At 47.6% G+C, this 22,028-nt stretch overlaps 1 protein-coding gene across 3 annotated transcripts in view; it reads right to left on the minus strand.

The window, feature by feature from the left end:
• The window catches only part of nav3 (neuron navigator 3), a 208,635-nt gene that overhangs the window by 135,952 nt on the left and 50,655 nt on the right, over nt 1–22,028 (minus strand). For all 3 annotated transcript variants that reach the window (XM_055650561.1, XM_055650560.1, XM_055650562.1), the window contains exons 2-5: nt 17,780–17,897; nt 16,131–16,183; nt 12,275–12,347; nt 2,260–2,434 (exon numbers count right to left, since the gene is read on the minus strand). In XM_055650561.1, coding sequence (XP_055506536.1) covers nt 2,260–2,434; nt 12,275–12,347; nt 16,131–16,183; nt 17,780–17,897 — 419 coding nt within the window. The remainder of the gene's footprint in view (nt 1–2,259; nt 2,435–12,274; nt 12,348–16,130; nt 16,184–17,779; nt 17,898–22,028) is intronic.

Below are 22,028 nucleotides of genomic sequence, written 5' to 3' on the forward strand. Positions count from 1 at the left end.
ACCCACTGAGTTTCTCCAGCATTTTTGTCTACCTTCCATTTTTCCAGCATCTGCAGTTCTTTCTTAAACGTGTTTACAGAAGGAGCGCGGCCGTGCCGATGTATTTGTGCAGGATGCGGTACAGCGGAGCTCGGCGCTCGGCGGGACGGATGATTACGGGAAAAAAAATCCGCCTGCGGGCCGGATAATTTTGAGTTACGGGCCACAATTGTAGGTTGCCGACCCCTGGCGTACAGAGTTGCCAGTGTTGGCACCATTTTCAAGTCCCAGTTGTTGTAAGTGCAGGGTTCTTGATCTGACCATGAAGGCCCGTTGTCCTGGCAGCATTGCAGGGTCGGACTGGTCAAGCATAGCCGTTGGTGTTCTACCACTGTAGGCCACATGCATAGTCATACAGTGTGGCAACAGTCTCTTCGGCCCAGCTTGCCCAAGCCGACCTACATGCCCAGTCTACACTAACCTTTCCCAATGCAAGTGATAAAATGTCAGTCACATGTAAAGGGAGCTGCGACTGTCCAGACAGAAAACAAAACACGCTGTTTATCAAGATGTAGAATCAAGGAACTGCAGATGCTGGTTTGCCAGGGACAGAATGCAAAGTGCTGGCGTAACTCAGTGGGACAGGCAGCATCTCTAGAGAACATGGACAGGTGATGTTTCAGTTTGGGACCCTTCTTCAAACCTTGAAGTCTTCAGCCCCCTATCCAAGTTCTACAGAGATGCAGCCTGGCCCGCTGAGTTGCTCCAGCAGTTTGTGTCTTTCCTCTTATCAAAGTGACTGTCTCAGGGTCGGCTATGTACAAGTGCAGCAAACACAGCGCCATCTACACGGAGAGATTCTCCCATTGAGTTCAGACCAAACTGGGATTAACGTTCTGGAACGTTAAACAAAGGACAACACAGCACAAGGACATGCCTGGGGATTCTGTAGGGGGAAGTTGGAGATGGGGGAATCGCTGAGCCATTGTGCCAATGTCTTTTGATCTTATGCTCCCACAAAAATGAAAGCAGAGGAGAGATAAGGAGAGAGCTGGCATGCAGTTTCCTGCTCCTACCAGCAGAGGGCTTTCTAAGATAGACGCAAGTGCTGGAGTAACTCAGCGGGTCAGCCAGCATCTGTGGAGAGAAGGAATGGGTGACGTTTCGGGTGGAGACCCTTCTTCAGACTCTCAGTCAGGGTAGAGGGAAACGAGAGATATGAAAAAGTACAGAGAACAAATGAATGAAAGGTTTGCAAAAGGACAAATGAAAGCCAGCAACGATGATCAAGGAAATGTGGAGCCCACAATGCTCCATTGTTGGCTGTGGAATAGGTAATAATGAGTGGATACAGGGAGTATAACTAAGCAGGATGACAGTGAAACTAGTAGGATGACTAGGAAGGGAAGGAGAGAGAGGGAATCCAAGGGTTACTTAAAATTAGAGAAATCAATACTCTTATATATCATTGGGGTGTGAGCTGCCCAAGCAAAATATAAGGTGCTGTTTCTCTAATTTACATGCGGCATCACTCTGACCGTAGAGGTGGCCCAAGACAGACAGGTCAGTATGGGAATGAGAACAAGAGTTAAAGTGTTTGGCAACCGGGAGATCGCATAGGCCCAGGCGGACTGCAGGGGAGTGAAACTTCAGTAAGGTAATCAAACTTTGGGATGGCACAGTGGTGTTCGGCAAAGTGCTGGAGCAACCCAACTCAAACTCGAGAAACACACCTCATCTTCTGCTCTTAGTTCAATTTACTTTAGAAGTACAGCATGGGAACAGGCCCTTCAGCACACCGGGTTCACGCACCAATCGGCAATCAACCGTACACTTGTATCGGACATTCTAGGGACAATTTACAGAGGGCCAATTAACCTACCAGCCTGCAAATCTTTGGAAGGTGGGCGGAAACCGGAGCGCCTGGAGAAAACCCACGCGGTCACAGGGAGAACGTGCAAATTCCGTACAGACAGCGCCCGTAGTCAGGATCGAACCCAGGTCTCCGGCGCTGTGAGGAAGCAACTCTACTACTGCGCCACCTAGTGCTTAACACTTGTACTGTATCTGAGGTGCTTACCTAAGAAGTATCTAAGTGCTTATGTATAGTGATGCCTGCACTGAGCTGTGTGCAGAAATGAATTACACTGCAGCTGGGTACATGTGACAATGAAGTGGCATTGAACTGTTGAATTGTTGAACCATTGTACAATTGGTGGAGGTGGTGGGTGTCCCACGGCAGGCAGAGGGTGGGGACGTGGGTGGGGATCATCTCCCTACCTTGACTGCATGTCGAGAGGGGCTCTCTGGTGCGAGGGTGAGGCGATCCCTGAAGATTGAGGTTGGGCTTGCTGCTGAAACTCAGACAGTTCCTGTTGTTGCTGCTGTTGCTGCTTGTACCGAGACAAGCTGAAAAACAGTCCCAGGATGGCTTTCAGATTTCCATCTCTGATCTCTGCAAAAAAGAGAAAGAAACAGAATTAATCTCACCACATTAGGATCGTCGAAGAGAGACACTAAGTGCTGGAGAAACTCAGCGGGTCAGGTAGCATCTGAGGAGAAAAGGAAATGGTGATGTTTCGGGATGAGACCCTTCTTAACTAGGGTGAGGGGGAGACGGAGAGAGGGGGAATGCAGGGATTACTTGAAATGAGAGGTCAATATTCATACCGCTAGGGGGTTGTAAGCTGCCCAAGCAAAATATGAGGTGCTGTTCCTCCAAGTTGCATGTGGCCTCACTCTAACAGCAGAGGAGGCCCAGTGAGGGTCAGTGTGGGAATGGGTATGGGAATGTCACCTATCCATGTTCTCCAGAAATGCTGCCTGACCCGCTGAGTGACTGCAGCATTTTGTGCTTGTCCAGTGTAAACCAGCGTCTGCAGTTCCTTCCTACACATATTATGTCCGGCGCTGCTTTCCTGCATTGCTGGTGATAGAATTCCAGACAGCGGTGGTGCCATTGGAGCTGCAGATACGGAATCGGACAACACCGTTTCTCTGCAGAAACAAGGAGCTGCAAATGCTGTTTAATGCACAAAAGGATACAAAGTGCTGGAGTAATTCAGTGGGTCAGGCAGCATCTCTGGAGAACATGGAAAAGTGACGTTTCGGGTCGAGAGGGTCTGAAGAAGGATCTCGATCCAAAACATCACCTATCCGTGTTCTCCAGAGACGCTGCCTGACCCGCTGAGCTACTCCAGCACTATCCGTCGCACCTGAGCAAAACACAAAATGCTGGAGCAATTTAGCTAACTAACGCTAATGAAGGCTAGTCAAGAGTGGAGAGTAAATACAGCTGCTCAAGGAACTCAGCGGGTCAGGCAGCATCTGCAGAGGTAAAAGCCAGGTGATGCTTCAGGGTTGGGACCATTCTCTCTGCAGTTGTTGTGTCTCTTTGTACTTGTGCTTGTCTCTTTGTCTAGTCAATTCCAATTAAAGATAGTTCAAAGGTCTCCACTGTGGTAGATGGAAGGTCAGGACTGCTCTCGAGTTGGTGAGAGGCCGGTTCCGTTGCCTGATAACAATTGGGAATAAACTGTCTGAAACTTTAGTTCAAACACGAGATACCTCCCACAGCACAGCACTCCCTAGGTACTTCAGCCCTGAATATAACTCAATAACTATTGATTCTCTAATTTCAAGTAATCCCTACATTCTCTCTCTCTCCGCCCCCTCCCCCAGTCTAGTCTTAATTCTAGTTTCGCTGTTCACATCCCTTCGTTATCACCTCGTCCACAGCCAACAACGGACCATTGTGGGCTCGGCCTTTCCTTGGTCATTGGTGCCGGCTCTGATTTGTTCTGAACCTTATCATACCACCGGTTTCCCTCTCACCTGACTCTCGGTCTGAAGAAGGGTCTCGACCCGAAACGTCACCTATTTCTTTTCTCCAGAGATGCTGCCTGACCCGTTAACGTATTGATGCACTGAAAGTACCATGTACTGACGAGGCAGTGATTTAAGCTGGGTGCAAGCGTTACCCAGAGTGGGCATTTCATATTTCCGCGTTCATCCTCCTTACGTTTCGGACGTGACACATCATTGATCTCAGTCTGATTAGATTCCGTGAGCAACCAGAACTCTCATGAGAGTAGAGACCAGCTGTGAAGCTATCGTGCGGAACTGTTTCTGCTTACTCACATCCTCTGCTCCAGAAAGAGCAGGAGAAAATAAGTATCAACACATGAGCAATTGTAAATCAGTCTCTGGTTTAACTTGGCCCCTGATTAACCCCAACACACACACAACAACTACCCCTTACCACTAACTATTCATTCTAGTCTTTACGCTGACTGGATAGCACGCAACAAAAAAGCTTTTCACTGAAAAAGAGTCTGAAGAAGTGTCCTGACACAAAACGTCACTGGAGTTTTTCACACAGAGAATTGTGAGTCTGTGGAATTCTCTGCCTCAGAGGGCGGTGGAGGCCGGTTCTCTGGATACTTTCAAGGGAGAGCTGGATAGGGCTCTTAAAGATAGTGGAGTCAGGGGATATGGGGAGAAGGCAGGAATGAATACTGATTGGGGATGATCAGCCATGATCACATTGAATGGCGGTGCTGGCTCGAAGGGCCGAATGGCCTACTCCTGCACCTATTGTCTATTGTCGGAGCAAATGGAAAGGCCACAGGGAGTTTGTGTTTGAAGTAACGGGTGATTTAGTGAAACTGGTGCGCACCAGGAGACCACTCAAAGCTGACCTCCTGACCTCCTGACCTCCTGACCAGGACTTTGCTACAGTTTTTACATTCTTTAGTTTAGTTTAGTTTAGTTTAGTTTAGTTTAGTTTAGTTTAGTTTAGTTTAGTTTAGTTTAGAGATATAGTACGGATCTGCCCTGACCAGCGTTTACCGACACACAGGCGGGACAATTTACTAATTTACCAAAGCCAGTTAACCTACAAACCTGTACGTCTTTGGATTGTGGGAGGAAACTGGAACACCCAAAGAAAACCCACCCAGGTCACGGGGTGAACTCCTTACAGACAGCACCCATAGTCAGGATCGAACCCGGGTCACTGACACTGTAAGACAGCAGCAACTCTACCACAGCGCTACCGTGCAGCCCATATAGCTTTTCAAAATAATCTGAAGGGTCCCGTAAAAATGGGTCTTAATTATCGAGTACAATGATATACATCACCATAAGATCACCTCATCCTCCTGTGCTCCAAGGAATAAAGTTCCTTAAGTCCACAAGTCTAAATGGCCTGTCCCACTTGGCCGTCATTTGCGCGCCATTTACGCAAACTCCAAAAATGTGGTCGTCGCATTGTGACGTAGGGGTAGCGCGGGACGGGCACATGGAGAGGCGTGGAGGAGCGTGGAGTTGCGTGCGGTGACCACGTGGGTTTCCTCCAGGTGCATCGGTTCCCTCCCACATCCCAAAGACATGCAGGTTTGTAAGTTAGTTGACCTCTGTAAAATTTCCCATAGTTTGTGGGGAGTGAATGGGAAATTGGGATAACAGAACGAGTATGAATGGGTGATCAATGGTCGGCGTGGACTCGGTGGACTGAAGGGCCTGTTCTGTGCTGTATCTCTAAATTAAATTCAAAGCACAAAACCCTATCTCTTCTTTGTTCCTTGTGGCTCAGTTGATGCTAGGAACAGCTCAGGGTGTTCATATTTGGGCTCCACACGGCCCTGCCCAAATCCCTAGACTAATCAGAGCAGAGTGAACATAAATAGGTCTGGGTTGCCTGGGTCCTGATCATCAGGTGGACTATATTTGGCATAGGGTGAGGGGATTAACTCCAACCCTATGGATCCTGCAGTGTCTGACTTGTAACATTCCAACAGGCTTAGGAATTCCCAGATTAGTTTACTGCCATGGATGTCTGGCTTATAAAACCATGAGACATATGAGCTGAATTCAGCCATCTGGCCCATCGAGTCTGTACCGCCATTCGATCATGGCTGATCTACCTTTCTCTCTCTCCTGCCTTCTCCCCATAACCTTTGATGCCCTTCCTAATCAAGAACCTTTTTCTAACTCCAGTTCACGCCCTCCTCTACTTTCAGTCTGAAGAAAGCTCCCGACCCAAATCGTCACCCAATCATTTTCTCCAGAGAAGCTGCCTGACCCGCTGAGTTACTCCAGCACTTTGTGTCCATCTTCAGTATAAACCAGTAACTGAGTTCCTTCCTGCAGAAGAACCCATCAATCTCTGCTTTAAAAATACCCAATGACTTGGCCTCCACAGCCGTCTGTGGCAATGAATTCCACAGATTCACCGCCCTCTGGCTAAAGAAATCCCTCCTCATATCCTGGTTTCGGGTGGAATGTCTTCAATTTAAAGTATTAGCGTTCCAAATTCCTCGTTGGTACATGTGACCTGTTCTGGAAACATTGCACTACAACAGAGCGAAGTTTGCAAGTACAACAAAAGCTTGCATTCAAACTTACATTGTTGCAACATTAAAACAATACATGATCCTTGACAGGGGTGACGTCAGTCAGACACAATCAAACTCTGTGTCACACTCGAGAGGTGGGAGGGAGTTTCAAGGGGACACCTTATGGAGGGGTGTTTGGAGTGGAGGGGTAAGGGAGACAAGAGGGGGTAAGTTCGAGGTCCAAGATTTTAAGGCCTTAGCTTTCGAAGGCAGGAATGATAACAGAACTAATCAAAATAAAGGCAGTGCAGTTATTAGAGCTGATGCCTCAGAGCGCCAGAGGCCCGGGTTCGATCCTGACCTCGGGCGCTGCCAGTGTGCAGTATGTACGTTCTCCCCGCGACTGCGTGGGTTTTCTCCAGGTGCGCTGGTTTCCTCCCACATCCCAAAGGGTCGTCGGGAATGGTGGGATATGGATCACCGGCAGGCAGCGGAGATTATTTTAACTTGGCATTAGGTTCGGCACGGACAAGGTGGCCCAAAGGGACTTCCATGTAGCGACTGAATGAGATAGTGGGATAACATAGAACTGGTGTGAATGGGTGATCGATGGTCAGCATGGACTCTGTGAGCCGAAGGGCCAGTTGTTTCCATGCTGTCTCTCTAAACTACAAACTAAACTAAAATCTTTCCACAGAGAGAGAAGGGGACATCCATCAGTTTGTTCCTGGTGGTTGTAAATTTTCCAGTCCCACCCTCCCTTTCCAATTCCACATCTGCACTATTTCTGCAATGTTGATATTGTATTTTTCATTGGAATTGGAAAACAGTGACACAAGGAACTGCAGATGCTGGAAAACGCACACCTCCAGATTCAGGGACAGTTTCTTCCCAGCTGTTATCAGGCGACTGAACCATCCTCTCACCAACTGGAGAGCAGTCCTGACTCATCTACCTCATTGGAGGCCCTTTAATCAGATCTTTAATTGAACTTTACTGGACTTTATCTTGCGCTAAACGTTATTCTCTTTATCCTGTATCTGTATAAAGTGGGCGGTTTGATTGTATCATGTATAGTCTTTCCGCTGACTGGATAGCACGGAACTAAAAAGCTTTTCACTGTACCTCGGCGACAATAATAATAGACTAAACTAACTTTTTCCCCATAGCTATCCAACAGCTATCCAACAGCTATCCAACTCCCATATGTCTTTCACCGTTAAGGTGGGTCTCGATCCGAAACGTCACTTATCCATGTTTCTCAGAGATGCTGCCTGACCCGCTGAGTTACTCCAGCACTTTGCATCCTTTTGCAATCCCCTTTGCTGCCATGACCTCTTAGAGTTAACTTTACCTCCTTCCGTTATTCTGTTTTGCAGTTCAATGTTCTTTTGCACTTCTTGGACTTTGCACTGCAACCTCCATTCTGCTGTTTTGTTTTTATCATTACTGTATGTATATCGTATACTTTGTAAGCCTCGTCAACAAGGAATTTGGACTACTTGACCAATCTTTGACGTCCTTACGAATCAAGCATCTCAATCGCCGCTTTAAAAATACCCAATGACTTGGCCTCCACCACCATCTGTGTCAATGAATTCCACACATTCACCGCCCTCTGGCTAAAGAAATTCTTCCTCATCTCCATTCTCCAATTCCATAGTATCCTGGTGTATATAAATAATCTGAATCTACTTTATTCCCTTTAAATCCTGCCTCAGTGGTCAGCCTCTCATGCACTGACAACCCTGTAAATAGTTTGCTGGTCTCATTACATGCTGTGAAGGAAGCAGCTCGGGTTGTTTTGCTGGTTATAGGAGCAACTTAGTTTAAAAGGATGAGGGGGAGTCTCGTTGAAACTTACCGGATAGTGAAAGGCGTGGAGAGAGTGGATGTGGAGAGGATGTTTCTACTAGTGAGAGAGTCTAGGAAAACAAGGCACAGCCTCAGAGATAAAGGACCTACCTTTAGAATGGAGATGAGAAGAAATTTATTTAGCCAGAGGGTGGTGAATCTGTGGAATTCATTGCCACAGGCGGCTGTGGAAACCAAGTCAATGGGTATTTTTAAAGCAGAGATTGCAAGATTCTTGATTAGTGTCAAAGGTTATGGGGAGAAGGCAGGAGAATGGGGTTGAGAGGGAAAGATAGATCAGCCATGATTGAATGGCGGAGTAGACTGAATGGCCTACTTCTGCTCTGATAACTTATGAACTTATATCTTGTTTTTGTGCAGTCATTTGACTCAAACTGGTCTAGATGAACAAGTTCTCCTACTGTACATAGTCTCCTGCAACTCACACAAGTTAAGAGCCAAGAGTGTGTAATTGTCATATGCACCGGCAATGGAACAGTGACGTTCTCACTTGCTGCAGCTAAACAGACAGATCAGCACAATGACACAACAAATACTTGTATAATAATCATAATCAAATCACTTCAGAACAACAATACTAGGTCTTCGTAATAATGCTGATCCCAAGCCCGTAGAGCAACCAAAGACACAGTTCAAATAATTTCATAGTTGCTGAGTAGAAACAAGGAACGACAGATGCTGTTTTTACACAATAGGACATTGTGCTGGAGTAACTCAGCGGGTCAGGCATCATCTGTGGAAAACATAGACTGGTGGCGTTTTGAGTCGAGGATTGAAGAAGGGGCCCGACCCGAAACGTCACCCATTCATGTTCTCCAGGAATGCCGACTGACCCACTGAGTTACTGCAGCACTTTTTGTGTATCAACTAGCATCTGCAGTTCCTTGTTTCTACTGTAGTTTGATGATTTAAAATGCATACCTCAAGATTCAGGGACAGTTTTTTCCCCAGTTGTATTCAGGCAACTGAACCGTCCTCTCACCAGCTAGAGTGTGGTCCTGACCTCCCATCTATCTCAATGGAGAGCTTTGAACTGTTTTTAATCTGACTTTATATTGCACTAAATGTTGTAGCCAATATCCTGTATCTGTACACTGTGGATGGCTTGATTGTAATTACGTACAGTCTTTTCTGTAGCTGAATATTATGCAACAAAAGTACATGTGACAATACTAAGTTAAAACAAGCGATGGATTTACAAAGTCTCATTCACACCCTGAGCTCAATCCATTTATTCTACGGCTTCTGAATTTGAACCCCTGATTTTCTGTCCTTTATGGAGCTATTGACCAGATTAATCAGGAAATCCCTGTCTCTTAACACATCAGCAGTTTAGAATGAAAAGATGGTAGCATGATATGATTAGAGCGGCACACTGGTGCAGTTGGTAGAGCCGTTGCCTCAGAGCACCAGAGTCCCGGGTTCGATCCTGACTTTGGGTGCTGTCTGTGTGGAGTTTGCACGTTCTCCCTGTGATTGTGTGAGTTTCTGCCAGGTGCTCCGGTTTCATAGAAACTTAGAAAATAGGTGCAGGAGGAGGCCATTTGGCCATTCAAGCCAGCACCGCCATTCATTGTGATCATGGCTGATCATCCACAATCAGTAACCCGTGCCTGCCTTCTCCCCATGCCCCTTGATTCCTCTATCCCCTAGAGCTCTATATAACTCTATTTTAAATTCATCCAGTGAACCGGCCTCCACTGCCTTCTGTAGCATTGAATTCCACAAATTCACAACTCTCTGGGTGAAAACGTTTTTTCTCATCTCAGATGGCCTTCCCTTTATTCTTAGACTGTGGCCCCTGGTTCTGGAACATTTTTCCTGCATCTAGCTTGTCCAGTCCTTTTATAATTTTATATGTTTCTATAAGATCCCCTCCTATCCTTCTAAATTCCAGTGAATAGAAGCCCAGTCTTTCCAATCTTTCCTCATATGACAGTCCAGCCATCCCGGGGATTAACCTCGTGAACTTACGCTGCACTGCCTCAATAGCAACAATGTCCTTCCTCAAATTAGGAGACCAAAACTGCACATAATACTCCAGATGTGGTCTCACCAGGGCCCTGTACAACTGCAGAAGGACCTCTTTACTCCTATACTCAAATCCTCTCGTTATGAAGGCCAACATGCCAACCTACAAACCTCCCACATCCTAAAGACGACAGGTCTGTAGGTTAATTGGCCCTCTGTAAATTGCCGCTGGTGTATAGGGAATTTATGAGATAGGATAACGTGGAGCTAGTGTGAATGGTGATCGATGGTGATCGGCGTGGACTCGGTGGACCAAAGGGCCTGTTTCCATGTTGTGTCTCTCTCTCTAAAGCAGGAAATATGCAAAACGGGAATTGAAGATAGACTTGCAATTGAATGGTTTTCAGTGAATAACAAACATGAGAATGGGTCAAATTGAAAAGTCAGTTTATAGTCAACCATGATGGGACAAATTGCCTGCTTTTCTGCTGTGACGGCCCACTGTTCTTCAGTCCATTATAGGCTGGCGGTCGATCAAGATGTACCCTTTCCAGACTCACAGCATTGCCTTTCTAGAGGAGCGACCTGACAGAGGTGTGCAAAAGGTTCGAGAGCGAATGGATAGGGTTGACAGTAAGAATCCTTTCCCCCCTGGTGGGAATGTCTAGGACAAGAGGACACAGATGTACAAATGGACACTTCTGGCTGGAGTAACTCAGGGTCAGGCAGCATCTCTGGAGACTATTGGTGGCATTTCTGGTTATGACCTTTCTACAGACTTCGAGAACATGGATAGGAAATGTTTTGGTTTGGGACCTTCTCCTGGCATAGGTGAAAGATACAAGAGGGAATTTCTTCACAAGGAGAGGGAGGTTGGAATCTGGAACACAACTCCTGTGCAAGCGGAGGAACAAACTCTCACGCCATTTAAGAAACATCCAGACGCGCTTGAATCACCAAGGCTACAGAGTGACGCAGGTAAATGGGAGTAGTGTGGAGAGGTGCAAGGGTCACCATGGACCTGCTGGTCCAAACGGCAGGTTTCATCGTTTACTTGAGTTGGGTTTAGTTTAGTTCTCTTTAGTTTTGTTTTGTTTAGTTCATTGTCACGTGGATCGAGGTACAGTGAAAAGCTTTCCATCGTTTGCTTTGTGTTTTACCCAAGATTCCAGCATCTTTTAAAAAAAAATCAAAAATAAACTTTATTCAGAATAAAATATATGTAGAAAACAAAAACTGTGCAAAATGTCTCTGACTTTCTCCGCGGCCTTACCAAAGATTGCAGCATCTGCAGTTCCTTGTGACTATAGGATTGATATTAATGTGGGGTAAGGTTACTGTCATGGCTCCTGCCACACCACTGCCATCGAAACGGACAAGGGAAATAATATCAGTTGACCCAACCTCCACACCAAGCAACTCCAGCTAAACTTTGACCTGAGCACAAATTGGTTCAAAAAGCTTGGCACTAAAGACACAGAGTGCTGGAGTAACTCAGCGGGTCAGGCAGCATCTCTGGAGAGCATGGATAGGCGACATTTTGGGTTGAGACTGAAGAAGGGTCTCAACTCGAAACGTCACCTACTGCTTTTCTCCAGAGATGCTGCCTGACCCGCTGAGTTACTCCAACATTTTGTGTCTATCCAAGCCTAAACACCAATCACCTCTACCCATGCAAAACCCCAGCACCAATCAGCGTTGTCGACCTAGTCGTACACACCAATCAGCCCTACCTGTGACTACCTCAGCACCAATCAATACCTCTGAACCAAATTCAATAGCACCAATCAGCATTAGGTTTGTAGCGTTGGCGATTCAAACCAATCCAGATGCACCTTAAATGTTGCCATTTACCTATAAATCTGAGCACCAATTAGCTCTACCTGGTTCCGACCACAGCACCAATCAGTACACTGTAGGTAGTAGACACTGCTAATTGCAATCCAAGGGCAACAGCACCCATCAGCTCTTCCAATGGAAGGTCAACAGCAACATGTACTGCCCATGGCAAGACCACCCATGGGCGCCCTCAGCACCAGCGGCCTTCCTCTGTCCGTGCTGAAGTGAGGGTGAGGTAGTGGGAAGTCAATGGAGTCAAAGCCTAGACTTACCTTCAGCCGAGAGACTTTGGATATGCACTCCCCTCACTGCCAGGAAGCTGAGACAGGCATCGACATTCTCAATCTGGGACAGAGCAGAAAGGAAACGCGATTAATTGGACTCTCCAGAAATACAGCGACAGAAGTGAATGCCTGGCATTCATTTCCAACTGACACTAGCCCAACAGAGGGAAGGAGTGGACCTAATTTGGAGATTGAAATAACACTCTCTTTGTCCTCGATTTCTGTAGGATGTTAAACAATTCATAAATACCCAATCTAGTCGGCTTGCCAAATCTTCAGCCTATGTAAAGCGTGTCTGGGTGTTTACACCACAAGTATCCTGCAATGAAGGCACAAAGAATAGCTGTGCAGGAGCTCGGAGGAGTGGGGCATTGGTCACTGTGACAGTGTGCAACGGCACACAGTGGCAGCTGTACCAAGGTAACAGCGTCAGAGCAGAGGCAAATGTCAGCCTCACACTGCTCCCGTCAACAGCTGAAACACTTTCAAACGTATCTGGTTTGCACAACTTCTAGAGCAGGGCTCACTTCAAATGCTTTAAAAAAAATCTTCGACTGAACTCTCTAAGAGTTTGTGAGAGAGAGAGAGAGAGAGAGAGAGAGAGAGAGAGAGAGAGAGAGAGAAGAGAGAGAGAGAGCGAGGAAGAGAGAGAGAAATTATGAGAGACACAAAAAGCTAGAACAACAGGCTGGAGTAACAGGCAGCATCTCTGTAGAGAAGGAATGGGTGACGTTGGTGCTGTAAAGGGCCTGTCCCACTTTCATGACCTAATTCACGACCTCTGCCGAGTTTGCCCTTGACTCATACTCGCAGCATGGTCGTCACGAGGTCGTAGGTAGGTCGTAGCAGGCCATGATGCTAGTTATAGGTATTCGTGGCATCAAGTAGGTCGGGGCATTTTTTCTAGCATGATGAAAAATGTCCACGAGTAAAAAAGGTCTTGAATTAGGTTGTGAAAGTGGGACAGGCCCTTAAGGCAGCAACTCTACCTCTGCACCACCATGACCACTATAACTTGGCATCAAAGAGCCTGTTTCCTGTGCTGTGCTATTCCATGTTAATGCTCGTGTGTCGTCCCACACCCCTGGGATCATTTCAGTCAATCTCCGTGCACTCTGGCGAAGGCCGTCGCATCTTTCCCAAAGTAAACGTCCGACTCGGCTAAGCCCAGCTTGAAATAGGCTGGATGGTCAAGCCCACTGGTTCTTCAATCCACTCAAACATCCCCTTGTAAACAAAGGAACCCCGGGGCCTGAACAAGCAGAGGAGGAATGGTTCTGTCCTCTCCGCGTTACCCACCCTCCCTCCTCCATAGTCACTAAGCATGTGAAGGAGATCCCAGAATTTGTGTTCACTGCACCTCCAGAACGTGATGACATTTACATCATGCTCTCTCTCCAAGGACAACATATTTCTCTCTCTCTCTCCCTCCCCCCCTCTCTCCCTCCCTCCCTCTCTCTCTCTCTCTCTCTCTCCCTCCCTCCCTCCCTCTCTCCCTCCCTCTCTCTCTCTCTCTCCCTCCTTCCCTCTCCCTCTCTCTCTCCTATCTTTCTCTCTTTTCTCATTCTCTCTCTCTCTCTCTAATCCCTCTGTCTATTCTCTTTCTCTCTCTCTCTAATCTCTTTCTCTCTATTCTCATTACCTCCCTCTATCCCCACTCCCCCCCCCCACTTTCTCTCTCTGCCTCCTTATTCTCCCTCTCTACACGACAATAAACTAAACTAAACTAAAAACACACTTGACTGAAGAAGGTTTCCGATCCGAAATGTTGCCTAATCCTTTTCTCCAGAGATGTTGCCTGACCTGCCGAGTAAAGGGCCTGTCCCACTTGGCCGTTATTTACGCGACAGGCCAGTAGTGACTGACGGACGACAGTCGCGCGCGTCATCATGCGTCCGCACAGCCGTCTGGAACGTGTGACGTCATTTGAAGATAAACACAAATGCAGGAGTAACTCAGCGGGACAGGCAGCATCTCTGGAGAGAAGGAATGGATGATGTTTCGGGTCGAGACTCTTCTTCAGTCTGAGTGGGGGCGAATCCGGGTCCACAACGGCCGTGAGCCCCAGGCCGAGCTCGGCGAGCGCTTGCCTGCTTCTGCTGCCGTTGGAGGTGAGGCGTTGCGTCGCGCCAGGGTGTCCCACTTGGCCGTCATTTCGTGCAGAACGAAATCCTGGAGCGCTGCGCGATACCGTGTGCAACTCCACACTCCTCCACGCCACTCCATGCGCCCATCCCGCGCTACCCACACGCTACCAGGTCATGTAAATGGCGCGGAAATGACAGCCAAGTGGGACAGGCCCTTTACTCCAACACTGCGTGTCTATCTTTGGTATAAACCAGCATCTGTACACTGTGACAAGCTTGATCGTTATCATGTACAGTATTTCCGCTGATTTTATTAGCTTGCAACAAAAATCTTTTCACTGTACCTCAGTACACATGACAATAAACTAAACTAAACCAACACTCTTGACTGAAGATGGGCTCTGACCAGAAACGTCACCTATTCCTTTTCTCCGGATATGCTGCCTGGCCCGCTGAGTTTGTGCCTATCTTCAGTATAAACCAGCATCCGCACTTCCATCCTACTCTCTCTTGACTTGAACAGCAGCCAGCAGCCATGCAGTGCAGACACAAACAGGTTGGCAAACATCACTAACGGCCCTGTACCTTGGCCAGCCAATCCTACGTGAGTCAGCACAGTGGTGTTTCCTCACGGAGAGACAGTTGAAATAATCCTGCAACAACCCCAAGGGAGACGCAGGCGTGACTCAGCGGGCAGACGGAACTGATTAAGCTGCAAGAAAAATATTCCTTCCCGTAAAATTGTCATTTCATCTCGACTTTCATCAGATGAAAATGCAAGGCAGCGATCGGAGAAGGGAGAAAAAAAATGCTGCAATTGCCTTTCTTTGCCAATCTGGTAGCTGGGCAGCACGGTGGCGCCGCAGTAGAGTTGCTGCCTCGCAGTGCCCGAGACCCGGGTTCGATCCTGACTACAGGTTCTGTCTGTACAGTGCTCCGGGTTCCCACACATCCAAAGACGCACGGGTTTGTAGTTAATCGGCTTTGGTAAAGATTGCAAATTGTCCCTAGTGAGTAGGATAGTGTTAGTGTATGGTGATCGCTGGTCGGCACGGACTCAATAGTGTTAGTGTATGGTGATCGCTGGTCGGCACGGACTCGGTTGGCCGAAGGGCCTGTTTCCGCACTGTATCTCGAAACTAAGCAGGCCACTGCAAACTGCCGCCATGCAGATGGGTGATAAGAGAATAAATGGGGATGGGATGGGGTTGAGTTGAAGGGGTGATCCCAAAGATATCATAGATGGACACAAAGGGCTGGAAGAACTCAGCCGCTGAGGTAGTGCATGTTCATAAGTGATAGGAGCAGAATTCGGCCATTCGGCCCATCAATTCTACTCTACTCTGCCATTCAATCACGGCTGATCTATCTTTATCTTTCAACACCATTCTCCCACCTTCTCCCCATAACCCCCAATACCCGTACTAATCAACAATCTGTCAATCTGCGACTCACTCTGAAGAAGTGTCCTGACCGACCCGCTGTGCCACCGTGCCATGATAGTGCTGGTGTACGGGGTGATCGCTGGTCGGCACGGACTCGGCGGGCCGAAAGTCCTGTTAGCTCGCTGTATCTTTAGACTAAACTAAACTGAACTGAACTAAACTATGTAGGGAGTGGGTGAGAAAGTGGGATAACATAGAACCAGTGTCAACGGGTGATCGATGGTCAGCGTGGACCCGGTGGGATTGAAGGACCTATTTCCATGCAGCGGCATTTTAATTCAATTGCAATTCAGAAGTTGCAAATCATCTTACCATCTGGGCTTGGCTTCTTGGGCAACTGTTGATGTCTTCAACTTTCTCATTTGCTGCAAAACATGAAGAGATGGTAATGAATGGTAGCCGTGACCCTGGCCTGCGTTCCCCACACCCCCTCCACTGCCCCTGCTCCCCAACGATCTGGTTAATGATGGTGAAACCTCAAACGTCTCTGCATTCCCCTGGAAGCGGATGCCCCTGAGGGAAGAACGTGACTGAGAGAGGGGTTCGTTTGACTTTAGACTTTAGACATAGGGCCCACCGAGTCCGCGCCAACCAGCGATCACCCCGTACACCAGCACTATCCGACACACAAGGAACAATTTACTAATTTTTTTATCCGAAACAAATTAACCTCGAGCCCTGCACTTCTTTAGAATGTGGGAGGAAACCAGAGCGCCCAGAGAAAACATACACAGTCACAGGGAGAACATGCAAACTCCATATAGACAGCACCCATAGTCAGGAGCAAACCCGGGTCCCTGGCGCTGCGAGGCAGCAACACCACCACTGCGCCACTGTGTCGCCACTTGTTCGGCACCATGTTCAGCACGGACATTGCGGGCCGAAGGGCCTCTTCCTGGGCTGTACTATTCCACAAACCAAAGGTTAGATTGATGTTGACAGATGAGCAATAGTGGGACGGGAACATGGATTATTTAGTTTAGTTTATAGTTTAGAGTGTCCGTGACACAGACAACCAGTCGGTGTCGACCTGTTCACACTAGTTCTATGTTATCCCACTTTCTCATCCACTCCCTACACACTAGGGGCAATTTAACCTACACAGCCGCTCAGGCACGTCTTTGGGATGTGGGAGGAAACCGGAGGAAACCCGTGCCACAGGTGACAGGGAAAACGTGCAAACTCCATGTACTCCCGGCATATGGAAGGGGAGCAAGATGCTTGGTAGGAACAACAACTATGGGTGCTGAAAGGTGCCAACCCTTGGCAAGGGCTCAATGCCATTGGAGAGGTGTGGGGGGTTAACGGACCTTTGGACTGTCATAGAACACACATGGGAAACAGTGGTGGAAGGAACTGCAGATGCTGGCTTACACCAAAGATAGACACAAAATGCTGGAGGAACTTGAAGGGTCAGGCAGTATGTCCCCCACCCTAGTTGTCCCGCCAGTTGCACTGTTTGCATTCATCTACACCTTTGTTATCACCTCCTCCTCAGCCAACAATGGACCATTGTGGGCTCCACCTTTCCTTGATCTTCGGTCATCGGTGCCATCCCGTGATTTATTCTGAACCTTCTCATACCTCTAGTTTCCCTCTCCCTGACTCTCGGTCTGAAGTAAGGTCTGGACACGAAACGTCACCTATTCCTTTTCCCCAGAGATGCTGCACGACCCGCTGAGTTGCTCCAGCAATTGGTGTCTACACATGGGAAACACGTGGTCCCGGCAGGCGTAGAAATCCTCCCGCCAAATTCAAGGCTCCTCTTCAAGGTTAATCTAAGCAGATACTCATTTGCACTTGCTCAAGGCACATTAGAGCTCCCCTAATTGCACCTCTATGGAGAGCAGGCAGTAAGCCGTGGCACTGTGATGCTGTGTCTGAGAGTGTTCAGTTCACTGTAGAAACATTTGCACAAGATACAGTCCGCGCGCTGCGATCCAACCGGGATATGTTCTCACCAATAATCTGGATGATCTCCGCCAACAAAACGCCATCAGCAACGTCCTGTTGCAAGTCCTTGATCAATCTCTTGTGACCAGATCTGGCCAAGTAGTGATTGGCCCAGTCAGTGTAAATCTGAGCGGTGAGACAGAGAGAGGGCGGGAGGGGAGGGGAGGGAGAGAGAGAGAGAGAGAGAGAGAGAAAAATACTTTCAGCACAAACATTGGCTCAGACTCAAGAGCTAATTTGGATCAATCTGCCTTTTATAACAGCAAACTGGCCAGCAAGGCAGATTTTACTGTTATCCTTTACGTTTGGGACTGGCACACACAAGACTGACTTTGAAGTGTTGTTTCATTCAGAGGAAGCCTCCGCACCCAGGGGAGAGGTGATCTGAAACTCCGTTGCCGTGCCGATGGTGGATGGAGAGTCGATCGGAGTTGTCAGCCGGGAATTGGGGGGAGAATAACCCACAGGAATGCAGGTGCACCCGACTGCTCCGCGAAAAGCAGACCAGGACTCGATGGGCCGAATGGTCCTAACCCTTTTTCAAAGTACTGAGACTCGGAGGGGCGACGGATGCCACTAGGAAGAACGTGATTGAGAAAGGGATTTGTTAAACTTGGCACCATGTACGGCACGGACATTGCGGGCCGAAGGGCCTGTTCCTGTGCTGTACTGTTCTATGATCCAAAGGTTACGTTGATGTGGGTGGATGTGCGAGACTGGGATGGGAACGTCGATTATTTAGTGTAGACTTTGGAGATACAGTGTGGAAACAGGCCCTCGAGTCGGCCAACCATCGATCACCCTGTTGGCACTATCCTACACGCATTAAGGACAATTTACATTTTTACCAAAGCCAATTAACCTTCAAACCTGTACGTTTTTGGAGTGTGGGAGGAAACCGGAGTTCCCGGAGAAAACCCACGCAGTCACAAGGAGAACGTACAAACTCCGTACAGACGGCTCCTGTACTCGGGATCGAACCCAGGACTCTGCCGCTGTAAGTCAGCAACTCTACAGTTGAGCCCACAGTGCTCGTAATCCATGAGAAGTATAACAGGGTAGGGCATATTGAAACAGTTTGGAGTTTACAGCACCAAAATCTGGCTTCTTGCCAAGTTCGCAAGTGGTCCCTCTCACCCTCCCGTCTCCTTGCGATTAAAAAATGAACTGCTTTGCTCCACAACAGAGAGGGTAAAGATTGATTCTGTTCCAGAATGATATCCCGTCAACATTACCCGCGGCATTCCTGTCTCTCGGACAGGTGCAAGCTCAAAGCTTGAACAATGCGCAAACTGACAATTTGCAAGCACACAAGGCCAGGGACTTACCCCGCTGAAAGTAATTAAAGTCTATTGTTTCATAACACATTCACGCACACACCAAACACAGAACCGTTGGAAAGCAAAGCTGGTTTCTCAAATCACACACGTTTTACTTGTCGCCGTTACCTCTTTCAACATTTGCATTGAATAAGCCCGTAAGAGCACATGGCATAGCAGCAGAATTAGGCCATTCAGCCCATCGAGTCTACTCTCCCTTTCAATCATGGCTGTTCTATCTTTACCTCTCAATTTCCCTCCCATTCTCCTGCATTCTCCACGTAACCTTTGACACCTTTACTAATCAAGAGCCTGTCAATCTACGCTTTAAAAATACCCACTGACTTGGCCTCCACAGCCGTCTGTAGCAATGAATTCCACAGATTCACCACCCTCTGGATAAAGAAATTCCGCCTCATCTCCATTCTAAACATATGTCTTTTATTCTGGTCCTAGACTCTCCCGTTACTGAAAAACATCCTTGAATGTGCTTACAATTTACTCTTAAAGGACATGCATTGTCCGACTGATTGATTGAATTGATTGAAAGACACAGCAGGGAAACAGGCCCTTCGACCATGTTCACACTAGTTCTATGTTATCCGAGTCCCTCATCCTCTCCTTACACACTAAGGACATTTGCAGAAGGGCAATTAGCCTATAAACGTGTACATCTTTGGGATGTGGGAGGAAACCAGAGCGCCCGTAGGAAACCCACGCGGTCACTGCGAGAACGGCAAAATCCACACACTGCCAACGCCCAAGGTCAGGATCGAACCCTGGCCTCCGGCATCGCGAGGCAGCAACTCTACCAGCTCACAGTGGGAACAATGTAGATACAAGGAACTGCACATGCAGGTTAACAAAAAAAAAGTGCTGAAATGCACTCAGCGGGTCAGGTAGCCTTTCTCGAGAACATGGATAGGTGGCATTTTGGATCGGGATCCTTCTTCAGACTCTTCAAAGTTGGGTCAGGTAGCCTTTCTCGAGAACATGGATAGGTGGCATTTTGGATCGGGATCCTTCTTCAGACTCTTCTGTAAGTAGCCCTTAGTATGTAGGACAGAGTTAATATATGGGATGATCACTGGTCTGCACGGTCTCAGTGGGCTGAAGGGTCTGTTTCCGCTCTGTATCTCTAAAGCATTTAAAGCAGTTTAGTTTAGTTTATTGTCATGTGTACTGAGATACAGTGAAAAGCTTTTGTTGCGTGCTATCATGTCAGCGAAAAGACTATTCCTGTTTACAATCGAGCCACCCACAGAGTACAGACACCGGATAAAGGGAATAACATTTTGTGCAAGATGAAGTCCTGTAAAGTCCGAGTAATGATAGTCCAAGGGTCTCCAGTGAGGTGGATACTAACTCTGGACTGTTCTCTAGTTGGTGATATGACGGTTCAGTTGCCTGAGATAACAGCTGGGAAGAAACAGTCCCTGAATCTGGACATGTGCGTTTTCACACTTCTGTACCTGTTGCCTGATGGGAGAGGGGAGAAGAGGGAGTGACCGGGGTGAGACTGGTCTTTGATTATGCTGGTGGACTTGCCGAGGTAGTGTGAGGTGTAGATGGAGTCAATGGAAGAGAGTGATGGTCTGGGCTGTGTCCACAACTCTCTGTTCTTGCACTGAGTCATTGATCAAGCTATCTGAATTGTGGAAGTGGCAAGAGGAAATGGATAAAATGTGCCGGAAAGAACTGCAGATGCTAGTTTAAATCGAAGGTAGACACATAATGCTGGAGTAACTCAGCGGGTGAGGCAGCATCTCTGGAGAGAAGGAATGGGTGACGTTTCGGGTCGAGACCCTTCTTCAGTTATGACAGGGGAGGGGGCGGGACAAAGATGGAATGTGGTCGGAGATATTTTCAGGGGAGGGGGCGGGAATGGAATTGGCTTTCCTGCATGCCATCACGGCCGTTCGGGAACACTGCCAAAACATTTCAAACCCCATCTCACTCCCATTTGAATTGCAATCAAATAACACATATCAGATGCCTTTTGGCCACACTATTTAAAGTGGTGTCTTATGCCAACTTTTCTGCAGCTAGTATTGTACTGTGATCAAGAAGTTACTGGCTGAATGAACAATGAATCACTACACCAGAGACCCAGGTTCGATCCCCATCACGGGCACTGTCTGTGTGGGGTTTGTACGTTCTCCCTGTGACTGGGTGGGTTTCCTCTAAGTGTCCTGGTTTCCTTCATATCCCAAAGATGTGAAGGTTTGTACGTTAGTTGGCCCTCTGTAAATTGTCACTAGTTTGTAGGGAGTGGATGAGAAAGTGGGATAACATAGAACTAGTGTGAATGGGTGATCGATGGTTGGCCTTGACCCAGTTAGCCAAGCAGTCTGTTTCCACGCTGTATCTCTAAACTAATCTAAAGTAAACTATAGTAAATTAAAGTAACCTAAACTAAGCTAAACTGAACTAAACTAAACTAAACTAAACAGTCCCAAATGGGAATTGGGGAAGGTCAACAGTATATGGGTAGGAGCGGGAGCTTTAGCACTGAATATGGGCCGAATGGACTCCATGTCAAAAGTGATTCAGTTATCCATAAATGCTCTGGAAGTAGGAGCCAGGGTATGGGAATTAGAGCGGGGTTGAGATTCGTTCTGGCTTGGAACCCTCCATCAGTCTCCAAAGAAGTGTCCTGACCCCGAAACGTCATCGATTCATATTCTCCAGAGATGCTGCCTGATCTGCTGAGTTACTTTGTGGGTTTTTTTAGATCATACTACACATGGCATATCGGGTAGTGCAAAAAGAGGAGAGCGCAGAATATAGTGCAGACACAAAGAACTGCAGATGCTGGTTTAGAAAAAAAGTCACAAAATGCTTGAGTGAGTCAATGGGACAGGCAACATCATCTCTGGAGCAGATGGATAGGTGACGTTTTTGGTCGGGACCTTTGTTCAGATGTTCTGACTATTTC

This window comes from Leucoraja erinacea, chromosome 19 (genome assembly GCF_028641065.1).
Source record: "Leucoraja erinacea ecotype New England chromosome 19, Leri_hhj_1, whole genome shotgun sequence".
Lineage (NCBI taxonomy): Eukaryota > Metazoa > Chordata > Chondrichthyes > Rajiformes > Rajidae > Leucoraja > Leucoraja erinaceus.